Here is a 23271-nt window from a genome sequence, read left to right on the forward strand (position 1 = left end):
TGACCTTTTGAAGGAGAATCACCACAATACATATTTATCCTGTTTAGAGAACAGAGGAGGTAAACTTTGACTGTGGCCAGGGTTTTAATAAAGCATGAGACCAGCTGAGGCCTTTCTCATACCTGTAGTATTTTAAGCATTCACTTCCCTGAGGTTGCTCCGTTAGTCCTTAATATCTGGGTTTACACTGCTCTTGCTCTCTCTCACTGCATCTCTAGCAGCATCTCTTTCCTCAGCTGGGCCTCTAATTTTCATAGATTTATGGCAGTATATTACCTTTAGGCTTTGTTTGAAACTGATGGATGGTTTCAAAAGTTTAGGGATGGAGCCACTTTCAAGCAGACACCTACAGAGACAACGTGACCCCAAGAGCTTCCTTCCCGCAGAAAAACAAACTAAATGCTATGTAGTTATGACATTCAAGGCTCTATTATAATGCATAAACATAGTAGTACAGAAATAACGGGGTGAGAGCAGCCTAAACTTTGGCCTTCTTTAATGTTTGGATACTTGACTTTGCAATTTTAATGACTCTTTCAAGGAACTGCTTTTATATTCAATGCAGCACTTTGTTAACTTTGGTGGACTCTGTTTAAGTGGGGGAAGATGCCTTGTAATTTTCTGTTGATTTTCACCTTTTTTGCAATTTTTCCTCACACACTCTCGCCCACTGAGAGTAGATTTACAAATCTATGCACAAATATGCAGGGGATCAGCAATGCAAAAGCCATCCACATCCTTGTCCCCATGCCATGGATGACAGGAGACTGATGAATATGATCCTGAAGCCTTGCACAGACAGGCTTATTGAACTTGAGAGTGCCACTTGTGTGCAGGGAGATGATTCACTTGAGCAAAGGCTGTGGGATCTGCCCCTACTTGTTGAGACACTTTCTTCATAGCAAATGCTGGCTGTTCAAACAACACTCACGTTTCTATTTTGGGTCACTGTTTACAAGTACAGACTAACAGCAGTTGGAGAATGGAAATCTGCTACCAGCCAGCACTCTCCTGGCACTCTCAAAAGTAATTTACAGAAACTACATTGTTGGAGAGGATCAGAATGGACAATTGCTCTAAATACATTAAAAAGATGTTATTATCTGCCACAGACTTCGCATTTCCTGAGAGGAAGGTGAATATCTGGCACTTTCTCTAACAGGTTAGAGGAGTAATTACTAGTGCAGAGACTTAGACTCTTATCTTTGACAAGTTGTCAACGATTTCTGAGACCAGTGAAGTATCACAATGTTTTCAAAATACCAGCAAATTTTCTAGTGAAGAGCTGTAGGTTTATGGGTGCTTGACTGAAGCACCTCTTAAAGGCTGTCAGAAGTAATTTGCACTGTCGCTCAGCAGAGGCAATGGATGGTTTAATATCCAGGCCTTTTGCTCTGCACAGGCATGTCACCTAAGTACATATTGTACCCCAAGGAAATTGCTACCCCATTCTTTGTACATTTGCTCCTCTTTGTGTGAAATCGCCTGCTACTCAAACAGGCCAGTTCAAAGACCCTCATCAAAACCATAATTTGGATTCAGTCAACAGGGTTTTACAAGAGGGAAAATTTCCTTACTAGAAGTGTTCAAAACAGATGTCATGCCAAACTTACAACTCATCAAGGTGCGAGGACACTTCACATGATGTACCTTGATTTTCAAAAGCTGACTTTTATTGAGCAGTAATCTCAATGATTTTGTGTTGCTCTCCTTTCTAATATATCAGTGGGTTCCTTTCTGTGAAGGTTTCTGTATGCCTTGAATGCCCATGATGAGCTGGTAGGCACAAGTGGCTTCTTATGTCTGGGTTTTCTTCAGCAGAAGCATGGCTGATATGTCACTGAGATCAGAACAAAAAGTCAAGGAAAGCATTACTAAGAAATTTAATCTTGAGTCTCCTGCTCATCTCTCTACATGGTGAGAAAATTGTTATGTATTTCCCTTTTTCAGTTTCAGCCCTCTACATGTTGAAAAGTATTATACATCTGTTAACATAGTATTAATACCTAAGACTAATAATGAGGGAAAAGCCTATCTCAGCCGAAACAAGGACTCAAAGTCAGCCTAATGAGATTCCAGTGGAAGAGAAATCAGACTTCGTTATTCCTAGCTGTCTCGGTTCTAGAAGACAGGTGTCTGCTAGGGAGAGCAGGAGCTTCCCTTGGGATGAAAGAATGTAGAATCCCCTCCCTCCGAATTATTATAATTTTGAAATCAAGGGGCTTTCAGGCAGAGATCTGGGGATAGGAATAACAGTTCTTTACTAGTATAACCAGGCAAACAAACAACAATAACTACAGCATTAGCAAAAAACAGAACCAGGGACCCCGTGACAGCTTTCTCGGCTGAGATGGGACGGAGGAGAGGCTTGTTTCACAAACCCCTCGGGCAGTCCCGGTGCTCCTGCAGGGGTCCGAGGAACAGTCGGCTGGAACAGCAGGGACGAGCTGAGATCCTGGGCTGGTGGATGAGGTGGATCAGCAGGGATGAGCTGAGATCCTGGGCTGGTGGCTGAGGTGGATCAGCAGCTCCACGGCGGTGCCTGGCACTGCCACACGTCCCGGCAGGACAGGGGGTGCGAGGCCACCAACGAAGAGGGAAGAAGGAGAAGAAGCAGCAGCTCCATCTGGGTGATGACGAAAATTCCCTTCTCTCCACCGCAGCAGCTCCGCGACCCAGCACACGAACGTCCTTCCCCGAAGCCAAAGAAAGCCAGCCAAAAACTGTCCCCACCCTCCTTTCCTGCCCCCTCCCCCGCCTGGGCCCGGCCACTCTTTGTCCTTTATCAATCACCCACTAAATACCCACAGTTAGGTTGTCTCCGCAGCTAATGGGTAAAAATTCCACGGGCAGACCAGAACGACAAAACAAAACAAAACAAAAAAAAGGGACACTTAACCCTCAACACTAGCATTTTTAGAAAGATACCTTCTCTTTCACCGCGGAAGTTCTCCATGTGAGCAAAGAAAGTTCAGGTAATTTAATGAAGAGGTTAGCATTCAGCTTTGTTAGAAAGAGCTTTAGTGACTCATCCTCAAGAGTACATGAAATGAAGAGTTGACCTGATCATGTGGGGAGTGCAGAAATGGCAAGTGCGTGTGAAGCAGGGGGTGAGCTTCGGGAGGGAGGCGGACATATCCCACAAGCTGTAAGTGCTGATTTGAGGACTGCTGCTGCCAAATGCTCCGTCTCCAAAAGAAAGTGTTCTCAGCGGAAAAATCTGCAGTTTTCAACAAGAAGCAGGCTATCGAGAAATGGCCTCTGATAACAACCCTAGAATCCTTGTGTTTCTTCCCCCATCCCCATGTGTCATTTGCTAGAAGATAAAATTGTAATAAATTATAGTTGTATTAAAAATTCGGAGTATATAAGAAAGATATGTTTTGTAGAAACAAAACAAAATATAAAGCATGGAAAAGCCTCTCCCCCCCAAGTGGGATGAGGCTTTCTGCCGAGGGGTTGCTGATTACCAGCAACGCCCAAGATAACTAACCAAAACCGGCCCATCAACCCAAACAAACACACAGGACACGGACCATCAGGAAAACAATGACACTGGCTCGGGAAATTATCTACCTCCGGATCCAAGCAACGCCCTGCGGATTCCAGTGGGTAGAGAAACTGATCAATCGAAAAAGACAAGTTCCAAAAGAAAAGCTTCGCCAGACTCAAACATCTCTGTGTCGAAAAAGCAATCAGGGAAAACAAAGGAGGAAACCCGGCCAAGATATTCATCGGCACCAACCCGGATTCCACCACCCTGTCATGAAAAACTTAACTTTGCAACACACAGAGTCTCCTTTACATGAGAGGAGATTCTGGCCGGACACAAAATAATGTCATCATTCTAGGTCAGGAAATCCATTCACTGGACAATCAAGGACACTTGGTGAATGGAACTTGCCTGGAATTTTGGCCTGAGGACTTAAAAATCCTATAAAACCCCAATCCTGAGGATGCTCAGACGTGGATTTGGGAAACCTATACCTCCGGTGTAGACCCCTGTCCACCCAGCGCTGCGCTGTTCTTTTTATTGTGGGTTTTTATCGCTGTTTCTGTTTATTATTGTTTTTTTAATAAATTTCTCTTTGATTTTATTCCAAAATTGCCTTTGCATTTATAACAAAATGAAACAACATGAGGCCATCAGGACCAGCTGTGTTCTCTGCCCCTCTCATGACCATTTGGCCCCCAGGTTGTCATTGGATCTTCTTAATCTCATGGGTTTTATTTTCTGTTTTCCTTGGTTCCTTTCCTGATAATTTTCCCCCCACTTGACTGAAATGTCATTTCTGTTCTTTTTTTTCATGTTTAAGCCATAACTATTAGCTAGAAGGCAAAATTTCAAACCTTATTTCTCCTCACCCATCAATAGAAATCCAGTAAAATGTTATCCAATTGCAGATGTGTTACCCTTCCTACTCTTTCCAGTTTATTTATTTCAGTTTGGTGGGAAAGCTGTTTTTTGTAGCAAAGAGAATGTAATTTGCTCTGGTCTGTAATAGCATGGTTAGCTTATGCTGAAAGGAGACAAACCACTCTTGCATAATCATATTTATCAGATCATTAGCACTGTTTTAGAGAAGTGCCAACAAGCGACACATAAGGAAAAAATCGAGTTATCAGCAAAGGCCATTAGGTGGAAAAACTTTGGAAGGAACCTGCAGGCAGCACACAGCAGTAATGAAGCAGACATCTCTGATGTCTCCAGTTAATTATCTCAGTGAGAGTTTGTTGTGAGACGCTGCTGTGGCTAAGCTGCAGCTAGGTACAAGGGTGGGACACAAAGCTGGATCTAAATGCATGTGGTTTGTTTCCTTTAATGACAGCACTGACACATGTGCCACTGAAGGGTCCCAGAGTGATCACTTCTGAAGCAGTGATACCCACAAACTAGATGCCTTTGTTGCATTTATACATACACACGATCTCAAAATTATATACACCTCCCTATGCTTTCAGGTTGTCAGGCTTCCCAACAGAAGTGTCCTGTTTTTCTTTAGGAGATTTGTAGATTTGTTCTTATGGTCACTAATGTTGTTTTTGCTCAGTTTAGTCACACAGCCTTCTAGTCTCATTGGGAAGCTCCCTCTGCAAAAGAATAGTTCATTAGGAGATAATTTATGCATCAATAACATACCTAGGTGACTGTGCATTGTCTATACCTACAAAATAAGGGGAATGAATATCAGTGGCATAGAACCAAGTTTGTTAAATTATAACACAAGGGAAATAAATCCATTGAGAACAATTTTTTGGTAGATGATCGGAAAATGCCTTGCTCTTCACCAACTCATTAGTGGAAAGTCCAGGAGATGAGTGACTGTAGATGCTGCTGACCTTTTGTGCTGAGGTAGTACATTACCAGAGAAGAGGATCAGAAAAAATGTCAAGGAGTGCAGGAGAACAGGTAAAACTCAGTTCTATGCAACATTTTCTATACACCTACAATGAAAAGGCACTTTAGAAAGCGACAAGTTGCTGAGACCTCACATTACCTTTGTACTATTACTAGGTTGAAAATGTTGCATGCTTAAAGCTCCTTCTTGAGAGACACTGGTGAAAAAGGCTAGGTAATACTTTTTTATGTCTGAGAGGCACAAAAAGTACCTTGAGTTAAAGAGATAATGCTAATTTTATGGTCATTTAAAAAGAAATTATTTTAAATTAGGTCCAAATTAAGGATTTTAAATTCTCTGACAAGTGTTTTCTTCCTTTGAAAAAAAAATAATTTCCAGTTGTGTCTTTAAATTCTCTCTCTTCCCCCACTCCTACTCCTTCCTTGATATGGTGAAAATCCTAGCAAACAAGAGTCCAAGCTGCCTACAGTCAAATTTACTGCACACTGTTAATATGATGGAAGACCTGGTATGGGTTGGAACTGTAAGCAGAGGTGCAGTACCATGAAAACTAAGTGTTCTCCAATACATAGCATAGATAAAAAATGTGTGGCTATAAATGTATAGAAATAATTAAAAACTATTAACTAATGAATGAAGGCTGCCCTCTGGTCAGAACTGCCTTTTTGTGTTGTGTTTTGCAGCAGAAGTGCCATGAAGATCTCATACTGCCTAGGATTGTACTGAAATAGGAGCTCAGCCCTGTGCTTGATGTTTTCCAACTCTTCGCCACAGAACAGCTTGGAGTAAACAAGTCTGTTATTACATGTTGCTCAAAAGCAGTTTCAAAACACAAAACCTCCAACATATATATTTTTGTCTTAAAAAGACACACTGAGAATTCTTTGCGGCCTCAGAAAATAGTTATGCAGCTTGATGGGGCATGCCCTGTTTTGGGAAGTTACACAGAATTTCTTTTCTCTCACTACAAAATAAATGATCATGATCTGCCCAGATGTGCTTTTTGTCTTTGCAGATTATTTCTTCTCTTTTTTCCAGTTTACACAGACCTACTGCACGACAAACAAGGGAATGAAGCATTACAGTTGAAGATGGCAAAAGTTTGCCTTCCTCTTACTCAAGCAGTTCAAGCAATAATGGTAGTTTTGAGATTTTATTTTTGCATCTTTTTAAGTCCATGAGGCTTTTGCTGGCTGAAAATTCAGGCATTCAGAATACAGGAGAGATGCTTGCTTGTCGGCAGAGCTCTGCTGTTGCTGTGCTGTACTTGTTACTGAGTACGACAAGCAATGCTGTAACAATTACCCTCCATTAGTTTTCCTCTTCCAATGAGTATCTCGCTCACCTTAATCTGTAGACGATGAGGTTGGCAGGCATGAATGAGTGAAGGTAGAGCATCAGCTGTTGGTGGAATAGCCTTCCTGGCTCAACACTCCCAAGTCAGAATCAGCTTCTGCAGGAGATTCCCTCTGTGCCTTGCAGTTGTTATAAATGCAATGGCAAAATAGGGTTAATAAAAAAACCCGATTTATTATAAAATAATTTCAAGCACCAGCAACGAGAGGAAAAAAACCACAATAAATAGATCAGCGCAGCGCCGGGTGGACAGGGGTCTGTACCCAGAGGTACCGAGTTCCCAAATCCACGAAGTAGGTACTGCAGTCCGGGGTTCTTATAGGGGTTTTCGTATCCTGGGGCAAAATCCGGAGTAAGCACCGTCCAACAAAAGAGTTTGAATAGACTTCCGGATCTGTTGAGCTGAGTCAATGGTCGGTGGAGCAGAGTCCTTTCACATGCGAGAGGCTCTGAATGTCCTCTGATTGCATTTCCAGGAATGGAGTGTCCAGTTTGGGTGCGGGAGCAGATGGATATCTCCACGGAGCAGAGTCCCTTTTACATGCGAAATGGCTCGGAGTGTTCTCTGATTGCACCTACGGGGTGGAGTGGCCAGTTTGGGTGCCACTCTCATTGTCTGGTTTGATTGCTCGTGTCCTGCTCTTTATTTTGTGCTGATAAGCGTTACTGCCTGACTCGGGAAGGTATCTCTGGATTATTTTACATTTTGTATCTTTACAGTATTACAAATATAACATATAATTCTTTACTCTCTTTCACAAATTTTTATCCAATGTTATATTTATCATACAATGGATCTCAGCTCTGGCTCCAGACCCAAATATTTAGACCCCATGGAGGCCCAGCACAGCTCTGCTGTACAGAGCTGAACTCAGGGACCATCCAGATGTGGGCAGCACTCAGTTTCTCCAGCACATGGAAATCTCTCTGATGGTGTCCATCACTGATACCTTGTGGGACCACCAGCTCCCAGGAGCACATCCTCCCTAGTTCTTGCTGGGCTTTGAGGAAAGTACATGGGTTCCTAAATGCAAAACTCCTATCAGCTTCAACAGGGCAGCATAAGACCTTTTGCATCTTCTGCTGCACTGGTTTTCACCCAGCACCACCAGGCTGCATCAATTAGACTGTTCCTAAAATGGATGAAGAGAAATTTTGTGTGGCTGCTGATGACACTGCCAACTCTTCATCTCACCTAGTTGAACGAGGGGAAAATTAAGAGAGAAAGGTTGTACAAGTCTGAATTTGGCCATCTCTCTTCTCAGACACATCTGTTTCCATGCAAGCAGGAAGAAAATGGGTGACTAACACACAGATCTGTGGCACAGCAGCTGGCCCCTGGATCCTCCTCCATGGCACTAAATGTGTCCCTGGCAAACACAAGGTTGAAGATTTTAAATGAGGAATTAATGAAAATGCACTTTTTTCCCTGCTTGTTGTCCCTTTAAATTCAGTTTCCATGGAAACGAATATGGAAAGGCTGCCTGGAGGAAGCCAGGAGAGATCTCTGCCTGGCCGCCTTCCCCTCTGGGCTGCCAGCTGAGCCACCCTAATTGTCAGGCTTTTACGGAGGTTTTTGCTATTGTCATTTACACTTGGACTAGGAGTGGTGACTCCTCATGGATTCCCTCTCTAGAGGAGTCCCGAGGTGGTCAGCCATGCTCCTGTTGCCTGCTGCTGGGCTCTTTGCAAGTGGAGCTCCTCTCCTTCCATCCGGTGGAGCACAGGCTCGACTGAACTCCCTCAGTGCTGCTTTGCTGCAAATGTCACCCCTGTTAGAGACATCCATTCCACTGCTTTTTTCTTTTTGAAAAGTGCTGGTGCGTGTGATCTGAGTACACAGACTGAGCTGGGAGCAGTGGCAGAGGGACAACTTTGTTGTTAATTCAGTGTTTATCCTGGGGGAACATTTGTGATCCCTCCTGGCATACTGCATTCAGTTCAGCGGATGCCAGCGCAAGGCATACACGGACCTGTCGGATAAGGTCCAGGGGAAAGAAACTAAAATAGTTAGAGGGCTGCAGCACCTCTCCAATGAAGACAGACTAAGAGATTTGGGCATGTTCAGCCTGGAGAAGCAGAAGCCCCAGGGAGACCTTTCAGTACATTAAAGGGGCTTAGAAGAAAGAAAGAGAGACACTTTTTATTCAGGGAAAGGACAAGGTGCGATGGTTTTAAAGAGGGTAGGTTTAGAACTGACATCAGAAATATTTTTAAATGTTTCTAGTGAAACATTGGAACAAATCATCCAGAGAAACTGTGTAGTGGATGCCTTATGCCTAGAAGTGTTCAAGGCCATGTTGGATGGAACACTGAGCAACCTGATCTAGTGGAAAGTGCCCTTGCCCAGGACAGGGGGTTTGGAATTAGATGGTCTTTAAGGTCCATTTCAACCCAAACTGTTCTGTGATCCTATGAGCAGGATCTAAAGAAGACTGTAAAGTGATGGTGTTTCTCTGTGCAGATCCACACTTCTTCCAGGTGAACAAAACAAAAGGGTCTTAGATCTACAATATCTGGCAGTGACGTAGTCCCAGAAAATGGGGCTGGTCTTACAACTGTTGAGATGCATCCACTTCTATTTTTATTAGCATTTGAGGAGCCTCTAATGCTTTGCCTCTGTGTCTACGTAAGGTAGTCTTAAAGAAAACTGAATTTCCAGTGGAAATTGGCTAACAATATAAGATCTATCCACCCTCCCAGCTGAGTTCTGCAGACAAACACAGTTCCAATGTAAAAACAAAAGCAATTTTTAAATGTAATTAATTTTAAATGCAACTAATCCTAATCATCCTAATAGTTCAGTGTTAGCTGTTATTGCTTCAGACACATATAAAAACATTGTCCTCCTTGGTTACCTAGATGCTTGCTTATAATTAGAAAGGCAGACTATCATATCTGAGATGTAGTACTGAGATCATTTTTTTGTGAGCCAAATGAGCAATTTCTTGCATATTGTACCAGAAAAAATCCTCTGCTTGCTGCTAGTACAGCCTCAGATGGAATATAACCTTCACCGTTGAGCAACCAGACTTCAAAGAGGATATAAACTTGTACTGGGGGGAATTCAGAGAGCAATAGACATAACCAGAGGTCTAGAAAATAGACCTGAGAGACAGAATTGAACAAAGTGAAATTATTTAGTATGAAAGGAGGCAAATCAAAGGGCTACATCTCAGTAAAAGGACAGAGTAAGGAAGAGAGGAAGATAATAAAATGCTTTCCGTGCCATAGAATCATAGAGGGGTTTGGATTGGAAAGGACCTTAAAGATCATCTAGTTCAAACCCCCTGCAGTGGAGAGGGACACCTCCCATTAGACCAGGTTGCTCAGAGCCCTGGCCAGCCTGCCCTTGAGCACTGCCAGGTATAGGGCATCCACAGCTTCTCTGGACAACCTATGCCAGCGTCTCCAGCACGTCTGTGTCTTTCTTGTGGACAGACAGTGGATAGAAGAGATAACAAGGTTAAATTGTAAAGGGGAAAAACTTCTCCAGGGATGGAAACAGCCATAAAATAAGGACTTAGGTTTTTCTAAGCCAAATACCCCCATCTCAAAGTAGCATGGGCGGGCACTTTCTCTCTCCTGACACAGGCTATCTTCAGTGTTTGAGATGCACTCCTATCTTTGGACAGCCTGTTCCAACACTTCCTCGTGAGCTCCCCTTCTGGGAAGCTAAGCTTAATTCTTTAATTTTTATTCCCAGTAAACAATTCCCCAGCTGTGTTTTCCTCACCTTGGTGGCCTTTGGGCACACCATGATGCTCAGATCCCTTTCGCAGGAGCTGCTCCTCCAGCCACCATTTCCCTCCCAGACAGAAGGGCACCATCATGGTAGTGCCTCCTCTCTCCAGGCTGCTCCTCCAGCTCCGCTTGATCATTTGCATGCTGCTGCCTTTCTTCAGCGTACTGGGATAACTCTTCTGGTACAGGGTGGGAATAACTTCCCGCTCTGCTCTGGTGCTGCCTCACCTTGAGCCCTGTGTGCAGTTTTGGGTGCCACAGTATAAAAAAGACATTAAGGCGTTAGAGAGCATCCTAAGGAGAGCAATGAAGATGGTGAAGGGTCTTGAGGGGAAGCCGTATGAGGAGTGGCTGAGGTCCCTTGGTCTGATCAGCCTGGAGGAGACTGAGGGGAGATCTCACTGCAGTTACAGCTTCCTCCTGAGGGGACCCGAGGGAATGGCCTGAGGTTGTGTCAGGCGAGGTTTGGGCTGGATATCAGGAAAAGGTTCTTCACCCAGAGGGTGGTTGGGCCCTGGAACAGGCTCCCCACGGGAGCGGTCACAGCACTGACACAGCTCAAGAAGCATTTGGACAATGCTCTCAGGCACGCAGTGTGACACTTGGGGATGTCCTGTGCAGGGTCGGGAGCTGGACGCGATGATCCTTATGGATGCCTTCGAATCCAGGATATTCTGCGGTACCGGAGCTTTCTGAAGCCACCACCGATTCCCGCCCCTTCCCACGGCCCTGCCAGGGCGGGGACCCGAACGCGCGGCCCCGACTCAGAGAGGGCCCGCCCCACCGCGCAGTGCGAGCGGAGGAGGTTTGTCCCTCACGGGCCGCCGTGTCCTGGTGCGCTCCGCTGCCGCGCTCGCTGCTTGCTCGTCTCGTCCGCCGCCGGCCCGGCCCGGCCGCTGCCCCGCCATGAGCGACAAGGGCGAGCTGGACCTCACCGGGGCCAAGCAGAACACGGGCATGTGGCTGGTGAAGGTGAGGAGCCGCGGCCCCGGGCCCGGCCCAGCGCGGCCTGTGGCAGCCGGACCCCTCCGTTCGTCCCTGCCACGCCGTGCCTGGGGTGGGCGCCGTGAGGCCGGGGTTGCCCGCGTCAGGCTCGCCCTGTGGCCCGGGACAGCCGCTGTGCCTGTTCCCCTTCTCGGGGACAGCGCGGTGTTGGGCCCGGATCCCTGCTGAGTAAAGGAGACACCCCAGGGAAAGTTGGGCTACCGGGGAGCTATCACAGAATCGGAATGTTGAGGGGTTGGAATGAACCTTGAAGATTATTCAGTCCCAACCTCCCTTGCGGTGGGCAGGGACATCTCCCACTAGACCAGGTTGCCTTATCCGGCCTGGCTTTGAATATTTCCAGGGATGAGGCATCCACAGCTTCTCTCGGCAGCCCGTGTCAGTGTCTCACCACCCTCACAGTAAAATATCTCTTCCTTGTCCTTGCTTGTGGTGTGTGATGTACAACAAACATGGCAGTATAACTTTTATTTCCCCAAAACCTTGAGAGTTGGAAAAGTTTTGAGTGTGACTGTCCACATCCAATAAGGAAAGAGCGCCAGTGTCTTATCATCACAGCTGCCTTTGGTGCTAGTGAAATAGAGCTGTAGTGGGGGGGCTGTGAAAAGGTAGTGAGGGTGTCAAATAAAACCTGTTTGGTGCAGGGCCACACTCCAGTCTGGTTCCACCACTAACAGGCTGGCACTGCTCTGTTCCCTGGAGTGTCTTGCCGTCAAGACATTTCGCTGCCAATACCAAGCATTGTTTCAGAAGGAGGAACTTGAAGCTGATGGGGGAGCATGTGCCCTGCCTGCTTTCAGTCCCCTTTGGGTGTCCTACTCTTTTTATAGACCTGTATTTATTCTGTCTGGGGAGAAACAGTTCCTTCCTCCCCTTCCTTCTTTAGGAATAGGTTCAGACCATCAACTTGAAAGAACCTGTGGGGACAGGGTGGTACCCAAATACTAGTCCTGGGTGGTGAGGGGGATGTAACACCATCATACTTCAACCACCAAAACTTCTTACTGTGACCCTTTAAAATGGTTGGGGATTTCAGACTTGCTTTGCTGTGCAGAATTTTTGGTGGGCAAGTTGCTGCATCTCGCTTTCTTTTCTGTACTGACACCTGAGTGTGTGGTGTCACAAAGGCACAATGAGCACTGTGCAAGTGCTCTAATTGTAGTAGCTTTTCCTGGGCACCGTCAATGAATGCTGACAGCAGAAAGCTGCAGAAGGATATCATGACACACTCAGTGACAGGATGATAAAATGGCAGATGAAATTAAGAGTTGAAAGATCTAATCTGACATGCATAGAGAAAAACTATCCTAATTATATGTACACAGCATCTGGGTTTCTACTGCTTCTTGTTCAGGAGTATGTTTTTTCTATACATGGGGATAACGCTATAAGAACATATCAAATGAGCAGAATCAACATCAGACATGATTAAAAAAGACACAGAAAACAAAAGAGAAAATATTATTGTACCATCATGTTGCTTCTATCTGGAATGCTCTGTGTACTGTGGTCTCTGGTCCCATCCCCCCTGCTGAGGAAAGTGTACAATGGACCTGGGAACAGTACAGAGGAGAGAACCAGGTGTGGTCTTGGCAACAAGGAATGATGGCTGTGGACGCAATTCATAAATACGTTGTTACCTTTTAGGCTGGCAAGAGGATTAATTTGGAAATCTGATAGAGATCTGAAGCAATGAGTAGTGTCATGGGTGGATAAGGAAGTAGTGAATAGGCAAAGGTGGACAGGAAAGAGTCAGTTCAAGCACAAGAATTAGAGGTGCGTCATTCATTGATGAGACTCAGTGCATGCAAAGGAGGTGCTGTTTTGCACAATGTGTAGTTAAATTTTGTAACTTCTTGCAGTTAGAAGTTCTGAGTGTCAAAACTTTGCAGAAACTCAAATGTATTTAGTCAAATTCAGGCAAGAAAATTAAATTGAAAGATTAAAAAGTAATATGATGCCAAGTCCCATGTCTGCTAAAACACCCTAGAAATTAGAAGAGCATGCTGGGGAAATATATTTTCTTTGTATGTTCCTCCTGAAGTAACTCATTGGCTGCATTTGGAGACAGGACACTGAACTTGCTTGTCCTTTAGTCTGATGCAGTTCGGTGTTTCCTGAAGCAAGGAATCTTCAGGCCCATGTGTACTTATATACAGTTGGTGCCACTGTGTTTAATGAGAAAACAGGACTGAAAGGAAAGCTGGAGTATTACTCTTCTAAGTAAACATTGATGTAGTCCTTCATGCATGTGTTCTGAACTTACATTTGTCTTCTTGTATATTAATGGTAGTAAAAAACACTGAAAAGATACTAACACTGATAGACCATAACATGGGGTATACAGGATTTTATCCTTTGATTTCCTTCAGACTTGAACTTGGAAAAAACCACATCTGTTAGTAGGACTTCCAATTCAGAGGCATAGTAACTGTGCTTTTTATCTTCACTGGCTAGGACAACAAGGCTGAATTTATTCGTCCTTTGAGGGAGAGAGTATTCAGTTCTGCTGGAATAAAAAACCTGGCTTATTTGATTTCCTTTTAGCATGCATTGTGCTAGCACAGGAAGTATTCCAGAGAGATTACTTAACAGGCAATAAAAAAACGTAGTGATGAGTATTTTAGAAGCATGAGCAGTAAAAGGAGGTACCATAAAGAGAGTGAGTTGCTTTAGTACAAGTCCAGAGAGCAACTGGATTTTTATTTCTGTGTTTTCAGTGAAAGCTAAGGTAGAGAAATAGTAAAAATATTTGGTTGTGTAGTTGTGGTAAAGTGAAGCCCATTTAGCCATTAGAATGTTAACTTCTTGTTCCTGAGTGTGTTGGTCCAATTTTTTTATTTAATCTGCTGCATTGTTCTATAGCTAGAAATATGATATCTTTATTTAATTATTTTTTGTATGTTCAAAGAAAAATTGAAACATAGAATTTGAAATCAACCTTAGTTTCTGTTGTATGCACTGTGTATGGTTTGCTATATAGAGAAAGAGCTAATTTAATTTTTTGCAGAAAATTGGAAGTAGTTTGTTACAGAGAGATGCTGCTTGTGTGTTCCCTTCCAAAAAGGGATAGGAGGCTGTGCCCAAGCTGAAAGATGAGTGGAGCAGGGGCCCTTGTGTCCTACACTGCCTGCAGCGTGCCTTGTGTACTGCAGCCTGGGCAGCTGTGTGATGTGAGTAGCCGGAGAACAGCAGTGGGAAGAGCTCTTGAAGTGATGCTCCTTAGTACGTCAGATTTGTTCTAGTGATTAAATTGTAATTTTTCTTTTTTGGAGAGAAGAATGTTCTTACCTACAATCCCAGAATAAACTTGTCCTGTTGGGCAGGCATTCTGTCCACAGGTCACTCTTTCTGTGGATATGTATTTTTCAAAATCCTTTTGTGGGATTTTGTGAAAATTCTGGCCTATAAAAACAGGTTGCTCTTGTTTTCTGTGTGTTCTTTAAAGGATGGTTAAGATTTTGAAATCTGACTCTTTACCATAATTGTGATGTTAAAGTTAAAAGAAAGGTGGAAAACAAGATGTCTATGGCATTTAAGACTGTTTAGTCTTTCCTGATTGTTTACGTCATTAGCATGTGGGTTTGTGAGTACACCTGGTTTTGTCTGAAGTACCTATGGATAGCTGGAAGTAATCCTTTGATCACAGCCCTTCATAACCCTTTGTCTTTCTCTGTATAGCCCTTGACTGCAGTGGGCCAGCAGAAAGATGATTAAATGAAATCTTTGAGACTTTCCCATGCAGCTGAAAGGAGTATAATTGATGTGGAACCTCTTAATCTGACTAAATTCCCAGTCTGAATGTATTATATAGCAAGTCAGTGACTTTAACACCATGAGAGCCCTTCACTCCTTGTCCACGTGCATCTACCTTGTTAAGTGGCAGTATAAATAGAGATTAGGTGAAAACACGTAATAATATTTCTGTTGAGTCAGCTGGAGCATATCATAGCAATTATCTTGACTTCAGAAAGAAAGCTAAAACAGGAATCAACTGTAGAAAGTTACCACTTTGAAAACTGAAAAAATATATATCAATAGATTGTGCCAATTCGTGACTTTCTGTTGTGCTTTTTGTTGTATTTTTGACCAGAGTTGTCTGAACTTTATGGGAACCTGGAGTGCCATTTAGTTTGTCTGAGTAGTTGGAGGCATCTGGATTTTGTAGTTATTCTACATGTATTTCATGGGGTGCAGTGAGTATAATGGTAAGTGTTAACTAAGCACCAGTTCCAAGGTGTCTTGAGTTCTTGAAGAACTGATAAACTAATAAATGCAAAGTTAGCGTTAATTTAATTTAAGCTTTGGGAAGTTAGGAGGTTGTTCTTTGTCAGCAAGTTATTGGAACAGGCTCTTTTTCTCCCCAGCTTTGCTTAGTTTTACTCTATGCAAGACAAAAATTAGGCTTCAAAGTGCTTCTTTGCTGCTTGAAACAGAAAATGCCCCAGGCATAGCTTAGTGCATTTGTCTTTCTTACTGGTTATATCTCACAACATTTTTCCATGGGGACACAGGTGTTTTCAGTAGCTGTGGACTGTGTGAGCCAGGACAAACTTTGCTGTGCCAGTAAAGAATATGGCTGTAAGGTTCTGAGGAGTGTGCTGCTTGCCAGAGGCCTTTACTGTCCCTTTTGAGCCCAGGTCACCCAATGCTGCAGTTACCACAGCCTTTGCAACCAGAGGAATTAGTGTGTAGATGAGGTAGCAGCACTGCAGCAGCTTTTAATCCTCCGTTTATGCAGGTCTTGTTTCTGTCCCTGGACTAATCACTACTTTGTGCAGCTGCTCTGGAAAATGGGTTGGGGAGCTAATTTGGTTGTTCCACCTGCTAAACATAAAATGAGCACAGCTAAAACACAAAAGTCACCCACTCCTCCTAGCTAGATCAGTCTGCTCTTTCCATATACTGACCAGCTGCACAAAGACTTTGCCCAATGCAGCGAAGAGCTGGGAATGAGTGATGAGAGGCAGATTTGCCTAGGGTGGTTCTGCTATTGGAGGAGTGGCAATAGTCTGTGGTCTGCTGCTCAATATTTCTGTGTTTCCCAGACTCTTAAGCCTTAAGACTCCTTCCCTTCACACCAGAAATTGCTTAACTTCTCATCACTGTGATTGGTTGGTTGACTTTTCTTTCCCAGAGAAATGATAATTTCTAATGAATATTTAAAAGTATAATTTTACCCGATAAAATATTAAGACTCCTTAGTTTAAGAATATGATGCTGATCTTTTTCTGCCTTTTGTGATTGGATAGTAGTATTTGAGATTGAAGTTACTAAGATTTTTCTCTCATTTGAGACTGTATGTTGGTTTTATTTTTGTGCTGTTATTCTCCTTGCTCTCTCTAACACAAATGTATATATATGTATGTATATGTGCATGTATATAACAGCTCAGGAAGTGAGCTTGCATGAGCTTCATAAAGTTCAACATGGCCAAGCACAAGGTCCTGCACCTGTGCTGGGACAGCTGGAACACCTCTTGTGTGAAGACTGATCGATAGAGCTGCGTCTGCTCAGGCTGGAGAGGAAAAGGCTCCAGGGAGACCTTCCAGTGCCTCAAGGGGGCTGATGAGAAAGATGGGGACAGACATTTTAGTAGAGGCTATAGTAGTTAGACAAGGAATAATGGTTTTAAGTGAAAGGAGAGTGGATTTAGACTAGATGTAAGGAGGAAATGTTTTATGATGAGGGTGGAGAGGCACTGACACAGGTTGCCCAGACAAGTTGTGGGTGTGGCATTCCTGGAAGCATTCAGGGTCAGGTTGGAGCTCTGAGCGAACCGATCTGGTTGCAGATGCCCTTGCTCATTGCAGGGGATTTGGACTAGATGTCTGTTAAGGCCCCTGCCAAGCAAAACCATTAATGGCTCTCTATTGTCTACTATGTTTAGCTCAGACTTTGTTCTGAAGTGGTCAGGGTAAAACCATTTAAAGTATTTACACATACACAATTTATATAGAATTTTAAAACCTGCTTTTGAAATCTGTTGTCTTTTCCTAGGTCCCCAAATACTTGTCACAACAATGGAGTAAAGCTTCAGGAAGAGGTGAAGTGGGAAAACTAAGAATTGTCAAGTAAGCCTTTACTCTGCATTTACTGGGTGCGTTTCTTAGAAGTTACCTGCGTAAAATAAGAATATGTTGCACCTGTTCTAAGACATAATCCTGTTTCTTGCCAACAGTGTGCATATTTCTCTGATCTTTGAACATTATTTGCTTGTGTAGTGATTAGGAATATAAGTTGTACAAAATTATACTGGGGAGTCACTCTGTCCTGTTACATGAGGTTTGATTTCCTAGGTTTAAGGAAAACTAACTACTGAATTCGCTTTTTTTACATGTGTTTTTTTGCTGCTTCTGCTCTAACATGCTGACTTTTCCCATTTATTCTTGGGCATCAGCATAACAAAAAATTGAACAGTTCAGGAGTGAAGATGAATAGCAAAACTAGAATTTGAATTTGCTTTTTTATCAGGAAAGTTGAACTTGAGGAATTAGTTTATGGTAACATTATTAAATTTTTTTAATATATATTTATTAAATATTAAATATTTTCTTTTTCAGAAATCAAGGAAGAACAGAGGTAAGTAATTGCTAAAGTTTATGTTTTGAATTCTAAAAACAGTTTAGAAGTCCTGGTTTCTAATGTCATATATTTTTTGCTATACCTCTAGTGAAGTGTTGTACCACAGAATCAGGAAGAGAGAATTCTGTTAGTAGCTCTGCCCATAGATGCCTGTGGGACTTGCATCAGGTCTCTCTGTTCTCTCACTTTGTTTACCTTCTCTTCAAACATCTTGAGATGAGTTAGTACAAAAGGCTAAGGAGGATGCACAGGAAAAGCGTGTGGTGCTGGTGTGAAGTATCCCTCTTTGAGTCCCTGGCTGTGGTCTGTATCTAGGGATTCTGGTTATCCAGTCCCTCCTTCCTTAGCTTCTGTATTGAGCATACAATGTGAACATGGCAAAGGAGCTGTGGTTAAACCTCTTCTGGGCTGTTTGCAATTCAGGGGTCCCAGGCTAGTAACACTTGTTGTGGTACTTCAGCACTTTTTCTGGAACTCATCTGGCTGTGCAAAACATTTTTCAGCACTCACACTGAGCAATGGCTGAAAACCTATTATGCTGTATGTTTTAGTAAGTAAAATCAAATTGTTCTCTGACTTCAGAAGGAAGTAATTTACAATTTTTTGAAACCGAGTAAATTTTATCAAGTACATGAAAGCTTTGAGTTCTGTATTTCAACAAGAGATCAGTGTGGAAGGACTCTTATATCACCCTTTATTTTTGAAATAGGAGTGTGCTATACTACTTGTGTTTTCTTGTTTAACTTGTGAAACACTGTAATTGAGTCTGTTTAGTAACACTGTGGCAATTGTGACTGTTAGGTGTCATTTACATTGAATGAAGAGCTTGCAAGCATCAATGATATTGGAGGAAAGCCTGCTTCAGTCAGTGCACCCAGGGAACATCCATTTCTTCTGCAAAGTGTGGGAGGACAGACCTTAACAGTGTTCACAGAAACTTCAGTAGGTAAGTTAGAATTAAAGTTGTTATGTCTCCAGTATGTCTGCTTTCAATAAACTCAGTGCTGTAAAAGATAGAAGACTCGGAAGTCAGATTTTGGCTGTGTTGTTGTTTTCTCCATAGATAACACCGTTGGTTTTTTGTATCTGTCTGTTTACTTGGTGTGATTGAGTAACTGATTTAAGTTCTCAGGGGTTATCATGTACATTTTACCTCTGCTCTGAGTCTGCTGGAGAGAGCAGAGGGAATGTGGAATGCAATACAGAGTGCAGGATATTGTGTACATTCTCCTTTAGGGTTTTGACTGAAAAAATATATTTTTGTGTTCCCATGTGTTTTTTGTATGAACTAGTATTTGGTTTTTTCTCCTTAAATTGGTCTCTGTTGTGAATATGATTTTATAAAAATGCTGATTTTTCCTCTGCCCATTTTTTTTATTTAAAAAATTAAAATTTTTGCATTTCCTAGCAACTAGAAAAAGTTATTTGAGGACTGTGGATTTACTGAGTAGAAATTATTATATTAACTGGGAGCAAAGGGTAGACAGTTACATGAGAAATGATTGGGATGAAGCACTGAATAAGCATAGACCCTGTCAAAAATGTTTGTGTTTGAGATTAGCAAGCATAACATGTAGTCAATGAGTTTTCCTGAAACTGATTTAAATGCAAAATGGCTAAAATATTTTGCTGTTGCATTTAAGTTGGTACAGTAACAGTACAATAAAAAATATACTTTATTGTGCTTTTCTTGCTTGACTGTTTTTTGCTTTTAAAAATGAACATGACACAAACATTCCAAATTCCCATCAGATTCCTTACAGGTGCCATGTTTCTGAGGATACACGCATGTGCTTTAATGTGTAGGCATATTTTGAACTCCATGTCCATTTTCAGCAAATTTCCAAGTGAATTATGGCTAGTAGGAAAACAAGTGTCTGAAGAGTGGACTGTACAGATGTCCCAGTTGAAAGAAGGGCTGCTACTGTATTAGATGCCAGAAAATCCCCATGGAAAAACTCACTATATTGACCATGGAAAAACACTCAATAAAAACTTACCTATCTTTGCACATCAGTCAATCTACAGAAAGGCAGTAATAGGAAATTGAAATTCATTCACCCCTAGGTTCACAAACCAGTATTAGTCTTCATATCATAATTAGCATATTTTTTTTCTGAAAAGCATCTTGTTCCTTTTCTTTTTTAATATTGCACCATGTAACACAAGCAATATGTCAGTTTGAACCATAGGCCAAAGATTAAACTGGGATGGAACTGCAGATGTCATCTAGAAGGGTGCAATTGAGGAATTAGGAAAATGAAATATGGATAAAAAAGTGCTTCTTGCACTATTGTTCTCAGTCCATACCCTTACTGAGGACTGACTTAAATCTACCTGAGGAAATGACGTAAAGCAGTTGGGTTTGTATTATACAGGGTGGGGTTTTTTTTGATTGTGGGTTTGTGATTTGTTCCCCCCTCTACCCTTCTTTTTGAGCACACTGAATGCCCTGAGATCTATTCTCTGTGTAGTCCTTTTACCCTGGGATCCTTATGTTGTAGTGGCTGTTTTTTTGATGGCTTTTCTGAAATATGCTGTGGTCGTGGAAGATGCTGTAGGCAGTTTATATATTCTGGATAATTCAGCACTTCACAGTGACTCATCAGGTCATTTAGAGCAAGCAAAAAAGATCAATTTTGACAAGTAATTTAATATTTTCTGCATGATATAATTTCTAGTCTTCTGAATGGATTTTCTGTGAATTTTGTTTTGCTTTGTCTTAACTGAACTTGCTTAACTGAACTTCCTACTTGTAGTGTTGGAAGAAGTCCTTTAGTTCTTTCATTGTAAATGTCTGCATGTCTGGTGGTCCCATATTGGTTAAGGAACATCAGTAGGCTCATCTGAGGTGCAATTTATTGTGTCCAAAATGTAATGAATTGCAGTTTCTTGCTCTTCTGCAGTGTGTATCTGAGCTAATAGGAAGCTTGGTAAAGTGGCTCCCATCCCAGATACTGTTAAAAATCTGGCCTGTGCTGGCTTTCACACGTGCTGCATTTTCTGTTTGGATTAGCTCTGAGATTTCTCCCATTTATGTTTTCTTTTCCTTTTTCTGTGTTTTGAAATAGCCCCAGAGAATAATACTGAGTACTCTGAAGGTGGTAGTTACAAAATATCTCCCTAGTTCCTTTGCAAGGCTGTTGCACATGAGGACTTCGCCTTGCTTCATGGCTGGGCAGATCACTGAGGCCTGTGGTGGTGTTCCTGAGCAAGAGTGTAGCAGAGCTGGTGGGAAGCATGGCTCCTGTCATGTCTGCAGAGGGATCCAAAGCACACTTGTCTCTTGCTGTCTAGGTCTTGCTGTCTAGGCTGGTTTTGGTATTATTTCTGCATTAAATATGAACTACATTCTGTTCCATAAACATCACCATATGTACATCAACAGTTGCTATGCAACAATGCTATTTGTGCTTCCAGTCATGTTATCTTATCTTTGTCATCAGCTATCATAGCTGTGGTTTTTTGGCGGGTGAAAAGCAGAAGATTTTGCATATATTTTAATGTGTCTTATTGAACAAAATTAATTCTTATGTGCATATAGCTAGAAACTATCGAGGGGCAATTCATGGGCCTGATACATAGGGTATATTTGGTTAAAATTGTTTTCTGTGCTTCCCACTGGCAGACACTCTAGCATAAGATAAAGCTGCAATTTAGCAGTTTCTTTCTTGGTTGAAGGAATGGGAAAACACTTTTGTTAAACATTTAACTGCAAACTTTTCTGATTATGATTATACATTACTTCCCTTACTGCTTTAATTGCCCAGTGCTTAATTTTTCTATCCGCATGTAGTTTAGGTTTGCTGGATCTTAATATAAGTTAAATTGCAGCTTTGTTAGAGATAATGATAAAAGTTTCTTACTGAACTGGTTTTTGGAAAAATGTACTACTAATATGGCTTGTGAGAACACAGACCTTGGCAGGCAATTGCATCCCAGACTGTAAAGGACTGATGGGTGGAGGAGAAGATTTTACACTGTAGACACAAATAAAGTATAAGATATTTCTGTAAAGTTGGATGACATGATTCATTTTATTTAAATTTTGAATATGTCTTCACAACTCCCCCTTTATAAGTGGGATAGCCGTAATGTCTATTTTTGCATCTTCAAATTCTTTCATGATCTTTCCATCTTACTGAAAGTAAAAAATGTTCAGAGAATTCCATTGACAGAACACAAACAAGAGCTTTGGTTCTGAACAGCATTCATGCATGGATTGTCTCACTCTTTCATGCTTCACAGAACATTGCTGGCTTTTAATATTTTGTTTTTCTTCAGTTTCCTGAACCTTCTCTCCTTCAGAAATTCAATTAATGACACTCAATTATTTTTTGTGTTCTTGTTCAACAGTACACGTAACTCAGCCTATATACCCAAGAACAGCTCCTTTATTCCCACATTCCTTGAAAATTCTCCCATTGTTTTGAATTGTTGGGGTTTTTTTCCTCTATACAGCTTTTCATAAATGGAAAGACCTTTCCCGAGTTTGCACATGAATCACACGTACCATATAACATAGAATGTGCGTTTGTATTCCAGTGAAAATGAATATTCAGAGGTTTTTATTCTCTATTTTGTATATATGTATTTTTAAATACAAGCTATATCCAGCATTAAAGAAATGTGAAGGGAACAAGCCCTAATAAAAACCTTTCATTAAAGCACTTCTTTAATTACACTTAATTATTCTCAGTAAAATGCAATGTGCTCAGAATCTTGATGCCTTGTAATACTGTCTCCAATTCTATTAGATAAGTGTTTGAATTCTGAAATTTCTCACCAAACTGTTATTTAGGAAACAAACACCCTCACTGTTCTTCCATCTTAGTGCAGCCTGATGAGTAGTTTTGACGTGTATCTGTCTATGTTAACAGTACTTTCCAATTGTTTCTGTTCAGACTGTCACTTAACCACATATTCCAGTCTCCAGAAGGTTTTGGGATCTAACCTACTGCTTCTTTGTTCTGTTGTCTACTTCAGTCTTTCCTGGACTGTTAACAGAAGCAGAAAACCTATCAGCAGCCTCAAAATCAAAAGAAATAGAAGCAACACCAGCCTTTCAAATCTATGGCATTTATGCAAATTTCCAAATATTTTTGAAAATCATAAAGATGAAACCCTTGATCAGAAAAGGAGAATTTGTGGCTCAAGCTAGTTTAATAACAGAAGTAATTTTGATGGCTCAAAATTTTGTGTGTATTATTGAGACATACAG

The 23271-nt window shown here is 41.9% G+C and overlaps 1 protein-coding gene across 1 annotated transcript in view; it reads left to right on the forward strand.

Moving 5' to 3' along the window:
- Nucleotides 1-11259: 11259 nt before the first annotated feature.
- The window catches only part of GTF2F2 (general transcription factor IIF subunit 2), an 82399-nt gene continuing 70387 nt past the window's right edge, over nucleotides 11260-23271 (forward strand). Inside the window, exons 1-4 of the mRNA XM_058854770.1 lie at nucleotides 11260-11432; nucleotides 17466-17539; nucleotides 18029-18047; nucleotides 18852-18996. Coding sequence (XP_058710753.1) covers nucleotides 11367-11432; nucleotides 17466-17539; nucleotides 18029-18047; nucleotides 18852-18996 — 304 coding nt within the window. The 5' untranslated portion in view covers nucleotides 11260-11366. The remainder of the gene's footprint in view (nucleotides 11433-17465; nucleotides 17540-18028; nucleotides 18048-18851; nucleotides 18997-23271) is intronic.

This window comes from Poecile atricapillus, chromosome 1 (assembly GCF_030490865.1).
Source record: "Poecile atricapillus isolate bPoeAtr1 chromosome 1, bPoeAtr1.hap1, whole genome shotgun sequence".
NCBI classification, from domain to species: Eukaryota; Metazoa; Chordata; class Aves; order Passeriformes; family Paridae; genus Poecile; species Poecile atricapillus.